Source organism: Augochlora pura, chromosome 8, assembly GCF_028453695.1.
Source record: "Augochlora pura isolate Apur16 chromosome 8, APUR_v2.2.1, whole genome shotgun sequence".
NCBI classification, from domain to species: domain Eukaryota; kingdom Metazoa; phylum Arthropoda; class Insecta; order Hymenoptera; family Halictidae; genus Augochlora; species Augochlora pura.
In genome coordinates this window covers 10,515,052-10,527,418 of record NC_135779.1, presented here as the reverse complement: position 1 = coordinate 10,527,418, position 12,367 = coordinate 10,515,052, and the positions used below count along the sequence as shown (strand labels likewise).

At 49.5% G+C, this 12,367-nt stretch overlaps 1 protein-coding gene across 1 annotated transcript in view; it reads left to right on the top strand.

Annotated features, from left to right (window-relative positions):
- Positions 1-11,565, top strand: part of LOC144473980 (uncharacterized) — a 33,042-nt gene extending 21,477 nt beyond the window's left edge. The window contains exon 2 of the mRNA XM_078188354.1: positions 3,868-11,565. Coding sequence (XP_078044480.1) covers positions 3,920-5,317 — 1,398 coding nt within the window. The 5' untranslated portion in view covers positions 3,868-3,919 and the 3' untranslated portion in view covers positions 5,318-11,565. The remainder of the gene's footprint in view (positions 1-3,867) is intronic.
- The last annotated feature ends 802 nt before the right edge of the window (positions 11,566-12,367 follow it).

The following is a 12,367-nucleotide window of genomic DNA, read 5'->3' as shown; positions in this document are numbered from 1 at the left end:
TTCAACGGGAGGGACGAAGGGTGCAGGAGAGGAAAAGGAAACAAGACGGAGAGAGAAGGAGGGAGAGAGGGAGAGAGAGAGAGAGAAAGAGAGAGGAGTCGAACCACGCCCGGCTCATCCCGACTTTCTAGAAACCGAAAACTGGATCGTGGATCTCGGCCGATCTCGAGCGACGTCGCTCGGTCCGGCTTGATTCACGTAACAGATGTCAGTCCGCGCGAGAGGATCGTGCTCCGCCTTTCCTTCTTCTTATTTCGCCCGCCGTTCCACGGAACCAGCTACCGTTTCCCGAGGACATTACTCACGAAGTCGCGGCGGAGAAACTCCACCTTTCGGAAGATAAACTCACGCTACTCTGCACGGAGAGTCGGCCTCCCTCCCTCTCCATCTCTCTCTCTCTCTCTTTCTCTCTCTCTCTCTCTTGCACTATCTCTCTCACCGAGTTTCTTTCCCTGAGGTAAACGAAATTCCAAGAAGCGAGCCGTTTCGCGATTAAGTTACCGGAAATGTGCGAAGGGAACGGCGACGGCAATTCGTTAAACCGCGCGACGATTCGAACCGCGCGACGAGAAATATCGTCGGCCCGCCATAGATCCCGCTTTCTGAAGTAGACGGGTTACGTCGCGACGTGGCGGCAGCCCTACTCGCGAAAAATCTGATTAGCGCACGCGAGTTTCTCCGCCTTACGAGCGGCTATCGAACGGGAACAGGGGAAAGTACGATATGCAAATCGAACCCGATCGGCCCTGTCTAGACAGATGACACGCTGTCTAGCGCTTTCTTCAACTCGTTCCCCTGGAAAAAGGAAAAACAACGATGCACCGGCAAGCTCCCTTCTTTGGCCGAGCTGATCCTCGATGATAAACGACAGGAACGTCGAGGGAAGATAGATCGTCGGTGACCTAGGTGTAAGAGAACAGTTCCATTCGTTTCTATGTTAATATTTCCTACACCTCTGTTATTAATATCGTCAATTCAAAAATAGTCCACGTGAAATAGTCGTGGCGATGCCGATGGACACATAATTTGCTTGATCAAGTACTTTTTGCTAGCGTCGTACGCCGTTATTGAACCAGTTCGAGAACGAACGACCGCCGTTTCCTCGGCGAGAGGCGGTCTACCGTGGGTTTTTACGGTTAACGACTTGTAAACGTAGCCGTTGAACCGTTCCGGATCATCGGCCGTACGGGACCGGACTTTTTGAAACTCTCCGTACACTTTCGATTCCAGCCGGACGCCGCCTAACCCGGCCCGTCTTCACATTCTCCGGCAATTAACGCTTTTCACTATTGTCGGAGCTTCTCGGTTTTGCTCCTTTTATGCTCGAGACGAGGTTCTTGCCTCCCCGGCGGTGCGACGCTGCTCGGCTACGTTGTCGCCGAACGGATTTCTCTTTCGTCGGAACCGGACGACAAGCAACTCCTCTAGATTAGCTTCTTCGGCAACTGGATCGTGCCAGCTTGGAACCGCACCGACTGCGACACTGTCCCCCCCGATTTCTCGGCTCGTCCACGGCTTCCTTTATCTAGAACCAACGAGACTCTACGCAGAAGCCGCGCGCTTTCGCAATCCGCGCGAAAACAACAACACGCGACGCGAGAAGCACGTCGGAGACTTCGACGCTCGCGTAAGCGGTGCGCTCGGTGATTCCAACGCCCGATATGGTGAGACGCGCCGCACGCGTCGCTCCGATCTGGATTTTCGGCGACAAGATGGCGCGTTTGCGCTTCGATGTTTCTGCAGCAGCTGTTTTCTATTATACAATAATCCTTTCAACATTTTGATTTTCCCTTTATTTCTACTCCGGCAATTTTCTAGGTGACATGATTTTCTCGTTGCAAAATAGTTCAGAAATGTCGGAATTATTAAATGAAGAAACCTTTTTTTATTGAAGCTGGTATAGAAAATTTATATTTTGTTTCGGTTTCATTCTATTTTTTTGTAATTATATAAAATATTTCTAGGAGAAATTTCTAGGTACGTTTCTTTATTAAAGTATGCGTCGTAGTTTAAATAGTAAGAAGATTAAATATATCTACTCTTGTCATTGTTGTAAAACAAATATACGTCGGTCGCGTTCAGTGGATAGATAGAAAAAAGTTTGAAATGAAACCGGAGATTTCACCTTTACGAAATTGTTCTGAATTTGTGCCGACGAAACGGTGTCCAATTGGTAGCCTCCATAGCTGAACGGCTGACAACTGGAGCAAGCTGTGTGCTTGCGAAATCCACGAAGGAGCGAAGGCCTTTCACGCGGATGTACGTCTAAGGGCGACCGCTCCGGATGGACCAGTTTCGATGCGCTGTCCCTGAAAATTATGCAAACGAATCTGGCCAAGGCTCGCGCCGCCTTTCGCAAGACCGGCAGAGCACGGTCGGAGTGATGTATGGTTCATTGATGAAGTTAGATAGCACGTGCCGGCAGATAGGTTCGATCGGTAGCGCGAGATATATCGGTGCTGTCGGTGCGTGTCAATGGCCCCCCGAGCCTCTTCTATTCGCGTTTCTCTTTTGAAAAAAGCAACTGTGAAAGAAAGGAAAGACTTCCTAGCTCCGTTTCAAGTAATAGACGCGTCACTCCACCTTGACAACCACTGGCGTTACACGCTCGCCACGTGTCCGGCCCCGACGGTTGTTTTCGGTATATCGGCCGATCTGACGTCGCCGGAGAAAAATGCGAGCAGTGTCCGAGAGGCGGGCCGATCGGTTTCCATGCCGCTTCGAAAATCGGCTCGCCGCCTCCGGCGAAACGAGCAATTTATCAGCCTGCGGTTGACGCCTATCGTCCTGCTCACGAATTTAAACTAACCGGCTGGCTAACTGGTCAGCCCGAAAGCAGATCCTTTCACTAATGTTTCCAAATCGTCGCCCGTCTACCAAACGATCCCCGCGCGATCTTTATCGGGACAAAGACAGGATTAACGCGTCGCACGATTCTGATTCACGACAGCCTGCCGCCGGGCTTCCTTCGCCGCGATCATTCAATCCGACAAAAAACCCGCTCGTATATATAATTATCGCGGCCTCGCTGCTCTCCGATACAGATTCTTCAATGAATTCGCGATCTCGAAACCCCAGCCACGGATTAGATCACTGGAGAAATGAGGAGCAAGCACAATCATCTCTTTCTTAAACAACCCACGTTTCTGGACTGAATTGATCTTGATCTGGGTTTAGATCCTCCCGAGATCGCACACCTAAACATTTAGAAAGTTGATTTAAGATAATGTCTGAAAAAATTGATGAATATAATTTATTATTTTTCTACTTACTTTGGAATATGTTAGATTATATATATTTTGCCAGTAATGTATTTAATATTTCACCAACAATAACAGAAAGACAATTAATTCTCTTTTTGTCGATGTACCCGCCGCGTGCCCTTAAAACATCTTTTATCAATATACGCTACTCGCTCAATAACGCTACTCAACTATATGTTACTGTATGTATGTATTGAAAATAGAATTTGCTGATAAGCATTATTTTATAACGTTAATTTATATTGCATACTAGTTATTCTTATAAAGAGGTAAGCATCCGCATACTTGTGGACTTATGGTGGTGTAACCACGCTGTCTTGGACACTGTTTAACACGTTAAGTAGAAGTCAATCTTGCTTGACTTTCTGTTCAAGCGAAGTCAGTTCCCAGGGTCTGACAGTGGACTCTTCATCGGTCGGAACAGGATGCGTGAGACTGTGAATATGAAGGTTAAAAAATAAACATTGTAAAAAAAACGCCGACTGAATAAGAAGTTCGCTGTCAGTTCCCATGGATTGACGTCGCATTCAACGCGACAGACAGAACGAAATGCGCGCCGAAAATGCTGAAGTAAGCTAACGCGATGGGATGTTTTGATCGACAGGTCACCGCGATCCGCCAGCAGGAGCCAGGACAAGGGTGACAGAGGCGGTGTGATGAGCGGATATCTCGGTAGCATCACCCTGCCCCCGACGTTGCTGCACGACCCGAAGTATCCTCCAGCCATGCGGGAGAAGGATTCGAGTCCGAGGAAAATGCCGGGCCACATCAGCCCGAAGCAGGCGAGCATCTACCCGCTGAGCGTCCGCGTGCCGGACGTCGAAGAGCTGCCGTACGACCTGAGCCACGGCCACGGCCGGGGTCTCTCGAGTCCGACGAACCAGCAGCAGCACCACCACCACCAGCAGCAGCCGCACATGAGTCCTGCGGCCCGGCCGCCGCAGCCGCACCATCAGGACGAGCTGGACTGCGAGCCGCTCGATCTTCGCGTGGATCACAAGAAGGAGAGGCTGCGAGACGAGAACCAGAACGAGATCGAGGTGCTGAACCAGAACAGCCTCGGCACCGGTCTGCCTTATCATACGGTACTGTTCCCTCAACACCACGCCGTCCATCCGCTAGTCCTGGAAGCCATGTACCGGTCCCATCACCACGGTTCACCGGTTCCGGACCTGCCCAAGATCCAGGTCAGAGCCCTGCCCACCATGGTGCCTCTGCCGCCGAACAGATTCTCCTCGACGACGTCCTCCACGTCGTCATCGTCTTCGCAAGCCGTCGCGAGGATACCCAGCCCCTCGGCGGTTCCGCCGCAGCAACAACAGCAGCAGCAACAGCAAGGCCACGCGAGTCAGCAACAGCAAAGCCACGCGAGTCAACAGCAGCAGCAGCAGCAACAGCAACAGACCGCCTCCACTCTGCCGCCGTACTCGATCAGCGTGCAAGCCGGCTTGAAGCCGAAGGACAGATACTCGTGCAAGTTCTGCGGCAAAGTGTTCCCCAGATCGGCGAACCTGACGCGGCACCTGAGAACGCACACCGGCGAGCAACCCTACAAGTGTAAATACTGCGAGAGATCGTTCAGCATCTCGAGCAACCTGCAGCGCCATGTCAGGAACATCCACAACAAGGAGAAGCCATTCAAGTGCCCGCTATGCGAACGGTGTTTCGGTCAGCAGACCAATCTCGACCGGCACCTCAAGAAACACGACGCCGACGGGCCGACGATACTCGACGAGGTTCGCTCGAGGTATCACGGCCAGCTGCCCAGGGCAGACGAGTCCTACTTCGAGGAGATCCGCAGCTTCATGGGCAAGATCACCTCGCAGAGACAGGGCATGCCTTACTTCCCGGGGCTGCTCGGCCACGGGGCCGACGACTTCAGGAACGACAAGCAGCAACTCCAGCTGGAGGAGAAGCGGGGCGACTCCTCCTACTTCAGCGACAGGGATAACCTGAGCTCGAGGTCGAGCAGCACCGCGAGCAGGCCCGAGAGCGTCCAGGAAGAGCAGAGGGAAGTCAGTTCACCGCCGTTGTCACCTGGGAACAACACCTGAGCCGGGCCTCCCGATCATTTTGGGTTGGATTAGTCGAAGAGGCGTGCCCTCTCTTTCTCTCTGACGGGAAGTCCGGGTCGCCGGGTCCTAGGATTAGTGTTAGGAAAAGTCTTTCAGAACGAAGAAACCGTGGCAACAGACTATTTGGTTGGTCGTCGAGTCTCCGGGATTCGACGTCGACCGGAAGAACCGTCGTGGACGTCGGTTCGGCGTGCCTGAAGCGTCCTCCGGCTCGAGCACCGGGGGCGCGTCTAGTTTAAGTAGACGATACAGTCGACCTAAGCACCAATCTTTCGCGGGCCTGCCTCGATAACTGTCGCAGAAGCGCAAGGGACAGGGTGGAATTCTCCGAATCACTGGGAAGATATTCTTTGTACAAAGTAATTGGAATATGGACTGAACCTACCAAACACAACTCGGTACCAATTGGGATTCAATGGGAACAGTTTCCATGCACAGTTTCCGTTGACTTGTAAACATAATGAACGATACGAGAAGAAGAGATACGACGATTGTCAAAATAATCGAATCTCCTCTTCTGAAATTGTCCACCCTTGTTGACAAGCTGAGGGACGCTTGCATAGAATTTAACGTGTTTGAAAAATGTTGCGACTGAAACAGTATATAAGACAGAGCCCCCGAAGGTGTTCGTCAAGTTTACGCAAGTTCACGCGATGAAAACGCGAAGATGAAAGGCAGTTATCCAGACGCTGTTGTAATTACTCGTAGCCCTTTGTTCGTTCGCGGAGCGGAACAGATAGATCGACGTGGTTCAGACCGGAAACGATCCGACTTTCGAGTGCGTCTAATGGTTCCCCGAACGACTTCGATCTCGAGTTAATTTCTGCCGGTAAGAAAACGACACTTCTCGGCTTTACGATCTAGAAAGTGAATTTCAGCCGGGTGGAAATAAAACAGAAATCGCCAGGCGGATCTGCGCCGTTTCCTCGGGGAACCCTGGGCGGTTCGACGGCTCCGAGTCATTAAACTTCCAGAGAAAATCGAGGGATCGAGGATCGAAAAAGGGAGACGAGTTCTCGATGTTTCCGCGTGAAAGTCATCCGCGGCCCGTTGGAATTCGACACGGCCGAACCGTAATATATATATCGCGAAGGAGAAGCGGATTTCGTGGGAAAGCCGACGCGCGCGCCGTATCGCGCCGCGCCGCGCCGCGGTGATCTACGCGGACATGGAAAAGCGGCGCGCTTCCTGCCGACGATGATCAGCGAAAAGGAACAAACGAACCACAGCGATGCTCTCCTCCCCGCGCAACCCGTTTCCCGCGGCCGATCGCTGAAAACTATACCCGGGGCGAAAACGATCTAATCGCTTTCCGCTCTTGACTCTCGCGGCTCCGTCGGCGAATTCGCCGGCGCTTTCTAACCGGTGGCCGGGAGGTGACTCGACCTTGGCGGCGACGCTGAGATCAATTATGCGAGATCCGGATCGAGCGTGGACCGTCGACGTCGGAGCGGACGCGTCGCCGCCTGTTCCGAGGAGGAGCTGCCAACGGAGCGGTCGCTGCATCGGCTCCCGGCGCGATATTAGGTGGCAATTTATCGGTACTTTCTACCATGCGCCGCGACGTTCACCGCAAGTAGCGCAGGTGTGGAGGCTGCGCTCGCGTCGAGCGGATCCTCTTGACCTTGGTAAACGCGAGCGAGCGAGCGGCCGGAAACGCGGTCGAAGAAAGGTGTTGCTTGCGCGCGGCCGAGACCGTCTTCGTTTTTCAAAGGGTGTGTGCACCGGCCGGCCAGGAAAATCGGATGAGCGATAGTCTCGGGAGTTCAGTGACGCGTGAGAAACGATTTGCGCTTTCTAGCTTGGAATGCCGGCGTTCCTCTAAATTACAGGAGACGTTGGCGGACGCGCAACGCGGGTACGCGGCCCTGATCGAGCACGCCCGAGATCGATCGCGGGGCCCGGCCGATTTCGGTTTCCTGTTTCTGATGCTGGGCTTCGCGGCCGATTCGCGGTGAATGGCGGTCTCCTCGAAATCCATTTTAAGACCGATCGATTTCGAAAGGGAGATCGATGCAGGATCGATCGTGAACGCGAGGTGTGACTAAGCTTCGGCGCTTCTCTCTCTCTCTCTCTCTCTCTCTCTCTGTCTCTCTTTAACTCTTTCTCTCTCTTTTTCTCTCGTCTGGGCGCAACAGTGAGGTCGAGAGAGGATGGCCAGGCCCTGTTTTTCTTGCTTCACGCATACGATCCCGGCCGACGATGGCCTCGGACCTCTCTTGCGTTACACTTCTGCCACGCCCCGATCGGACGGGCAAGCTCATCGCGAAAGTGAAACGCAATAAAGGAGCCACGCCGAGGCGAGAGAGCGATCTCGACAACCATGAAACGCTTAACAGAGAGATACGCCGCGGGAGAAGGAAAGATCGGACGTGTCCGCGACCGAGACGGAGAGAACAACGGCCGCGAGGGGAACGGGGACACCGGCGAGCCGATCGATCCGAGACCTCGGAGCTTGGAAATCGGTTCCCTCGACCTCCTACGATCGCCGATTAAAGTTCCGGATATTTTTTTCAAGCGCGCCGTTAGCAAGAACTTAGCGCCGACTACGCTGGCTCGCATGAGCCATCCGCTACTGCTTACGCTAAACCTACCATCTCGTTTGCTTTCTCAAAATAACCCGTCTTAAAACCTTCATTCTCATAATATCGACATTATGAAACCTTCTTTTTAAAAAACGGTTCAATAATTTCATTCATTTAAGCTTTAAGATGTTTATCATTTCAAGAGTTCGATAGTGCTCATTAACACTAAATCTACCGACCGGTAAAAATGAACCTTTCATACATTTGGTATAGAAAAATGACAGAAGAAATTTCTTGACGTAGTAAACATATCAACCAAAATGGTTAATGGTTTTAAATAAATACAGCTTTCTCCTGGTTATAAAGAAATATATGTTCGATCCATTGAGGTCTCGATAGATTTAGTGTTAAACCATTAAACTTGAAATAATGCTTTAAAATTTAGTACTTCTGTCATCGTTAAGAATCGCGATCTCAAACTTTGTTCCTGAATTTCTGTCGAACGTGTATCAGTAACACAATCCTAAAATAATCGAACCGATTTCTGCGAAGTCCTCTCGCCGCACTCGAAATCAGAAAGTCGGCTTCTTGCTTCGAAACGACTCCACTGCATGGACAGCTTTTCTCTCCCTCTCCTCCCCTCTCTCTCTCTCTCTTCTCTTTCTCTCTCTCTTCCTCTCTTTCTCTTTTGGTTTGTCTACCTAGAAGACTTTCATTGCGAAAACTCGAAGGGAATCGACAGGAATGCTCAAGACCGTTTACAAGATCGTCGCCGCGACGTCGAGCGTGTCGATACGATAACGATCGGCGTAGTCGCACAATCGCCGCCGGTTTCCACGCCCCGGGATCCACGTCTCGGCCAGTCGTTCCCCTCGCCGAGGAAAAAACCGGAGGAGCCGCGAAATTTCACGGGAGAGGGGTTGGGCGGGGAGGGACGGGGAGCTTATCCCGCGAAATCGCGCGTTCTCACGTCCGCGCGCTACGCGTTTTTCGATCTCATCTCGTTCCAGTTTACACGCGTGATTTCACTGGTCGCCGGCTCCGTGGACTGGCCGGGCCGATTCGAATTGCGACAGCCTGCTAGAACGAGAAAAGAAAGCGAACAAGCGGAGACGAGGCGGCTACAGAAAATGGCCCCCGTCGACGATCGGTCGCCGGAAACGCTGCTTCTCCGCAGAAGCTGCGACGCTGCGAGCGTAATATCGTGGAAGAGCAACACTCGGAAAAGACGCGTCGTAAGCGGACCGTTGGTATCGTTCTTCTCGCACTTTTTCGTTGCAAATTTCTTAGTAGATTTTTTTGGAAGTATACATGCGAGATCTCTGGCCTACGAATATACAAAGTTGGAATCGGAAATTGGGCTATTAAACGGAAACACAGTGGAACACTTTTGATATAATTACGATCAGACTGCGGATTTTCTGCATTTCTAAAAAAAATGAATAGACCAAGTGTAAAATAGCGAAAACATTTTTACAATTTGAAAATGTTATTAAATTACTGTCAGCACGTCGAAGAGATTGAGAAAGTAAAGAACTATCTACGTAATTTCTATATCTTGTAGTTAATAAAGACAATTTTTATTTCGCATAGAAATCCGCAGTCTGATTATGTCTTTATTATAAACGATATGTTTTTACTATAAACATTCAAATTTGCTATAAAGTGTCCAAACAGTCAAAGTAGATTTATTAAGTAAATCCAACAATTAGAATTGAGAATGGGTGACCGCTCGCTAAAACGGCGCGCAAGGTTTTCATGCAAATTTACACAGAAATCTCTGACCTGTTGTAACGCGGAACATGTTCGTTCAATAGCTACGATCAATGTTCGAGACCTCGAATCCCAGTTTGGAAGCTCCTTCGAATCGTCCTCGGCGCCCCGGGCTCGCTCCGCGGGTCGTCTTCCATTCCCGAGCAGAAATCGGATCGTTTTTCTTCTTCGCTGTACCGCTCGTTGAACGCGAACTAGAGTGTAATGTAACGTAATGTAACGCTAGAATTCGAATCGAGGCTCAATTTAGTTAGTCGATGTCGCGCGAAGATAGTTCCATGCGTGTGATAGTTCCACACAGTTCCCTTGGGGAAAGAAAGAGGGTGATGTGCGAGAGACTACGAATCATTGAACTCGTCGACGCGTTCACGCGAAATGCAGCCGATTCCGCGAGCGAGCGTGCGATCTTCATTGAAGAAAGTCCTTTGCGAGGCTGTCCTGCGTTGTTAGACGCGAAGCGGAATGGACACTGTGCGACTTACAGCGGACACAAGCGTTTTGCCACGAGGAGCAATGCTTCCTGCGAATACCATCGGAAAAAGGATAACATTGTTGTAATGCCCAGTGGGCTGCTCTCGATTTTCAAAGAAGAACAATGTTAATGTTTCATCTATATTTCACGTTTCTAAAAATTGATTAGATACAATCGTAAATAATTTTCGATGCAGTTGAGTAGAATCTATCGTTTGTATTCACCCACTATGGATCACTGAGATAAACGAGCTTTCGCTTTCACCAAGTAAAGAAATTAATAATATAAATAAAATTAACAACAAGATCAATAAAAAAAGATAACAAAGTCTGATAAAGAAACGGAAGTTATTTACGACTTGATATAACGCCTGCGATGATCGCAATAGCTGCAAGTGAATACAGAAAGGTAAGAAATGATTTGTTTTACTCCAAATGGCCGTGGTCTCGTCGAGTTCCTATTTCCATGGGAACCAGGAATATCAGCCCTCGTAGAAAAATGTCCACCGTACAGCGTCCATTCCGAAATAGCGTCGAGCGTTCGACGCCCCGACCCCTACGAATTGATAGTCAGCCGCGTGCAAGATGTACCAAGCGCGAATTGCGAAGAATACCTTTTAATTTTGATATACAGTATATACGGATATATGTATACAAATGGATCTATATAGATATAATATATATACATATATATACACAGAATGATGTAAATTGTACCACGATTGTGATTTGACCGAGGTTACCGAGTTATACGTATTTACTGTTTAGCCACGAACGCGACGCGGCGCGCCGTGGGCCGACAAAGCTGTCCGAGCGCTCGTTACCTTTCCGAACCGCTAGATCGTAAGTTAGATCGCGCGACCGGGATCCAGAAGTTCACCTCCGGCCAGGGCCGTTCGGCACGATAGTCAAAGTTATCCTCTTCTTTCCGCCGAACGCTCTGAAATTAACACGTTCGGGACCATCCGAAAGGATCGGTTTGCCCCGAGAACCTGTCCTGAACTTGTTAACGGCCGCGAAACACATCCGACGGACCAAACATCGGTCCCTGAAAATCGGGGACCATGGATCGTCCGTCGTGGATCCTCGACTTTAGATCGTCCACGCTGGATCGTCCGCCGTGGATCGGGCACGCTTCGGGCCGTCCTAAAAGCTCCCGTTCGCTTCGAAGAGATTGAAACCCGTGTCGGAGTCGAGCTTTCAGAACGACCCGATGCTACGACTATCGATCGATCGATCGATCGTTCTACTACGATCGATTCCTACCTTCCGCGCGCAACAAACGCCGTTTAGCCCCGCATCCGGGCGTCCCATAGCATAGTGGTGAGTGTATATATGTTCATATGTAATATTCGAATAAAGAAACTATATAAATATATATATACATATATGTATATGTATAGGATGTATGTATATGTATAAATATATGTACACAACGTACACGTAGAAGATACATTTCAAAGGAACTTTCGTCTCGTGCTTGCGTTTGCTTCCCCCCCCCCCCCCCCCCCTCCCCCCCCCCCCTCCACGCACCTCGTCCGAGCCTTTCATTAAACTCCCCCGTTTCTGCGACGCCCCATTCCAACTTCAACGTCCTCCGCGCTCGATTTGCTTCTTTTTGAACGTTCGATTTCATGCGAGAAAAGCGTCCACAAACACGTCGAGGCAGTCGTTGAAAAGATTCAACGAAACGTGTTAATACTATCTATCTCTGATACATTTATCGCTATACTTAAAAACATTTTTAAAAACAGTTTTTACCGGCTTGACATTTAATTCCCAAAGGACCTTCGGTGTTTAGGTTTTATATTTGGATATAATTGTTTTGGCGGAAATAAAAGATTGATAGCACATCCGCGATCACCATAAAATATGTCTATTTGATATGAGGTCGGAATTATCGCTGAAATTACATGGTAGCTGAATGACCAAGTTAACAGTGCTAATACAAGCATTACATGAGGGGTAGAAACCTACCTGGCGATAGTACTCGAGGCTTATAATAGCTGCAAAGGTCAGAATCGATTAGGCGAACAGTACGTAGACTATATATTTAGTAAGAGTGAATTATATTAAGGAAGGTATATGCATAGTTTCGTGCACGAAAGTATTCGAACATTAATATAAGTTTCACTATAAATTATTAGTATGAAGTTGACAAATTATTTCAGATGCATTAACAAATTATATTTATACGCCTTATTCATGATTGTTCATCTCCATGAAGTGAATTCGGTTATACAAGTTACAAGAAACAAAA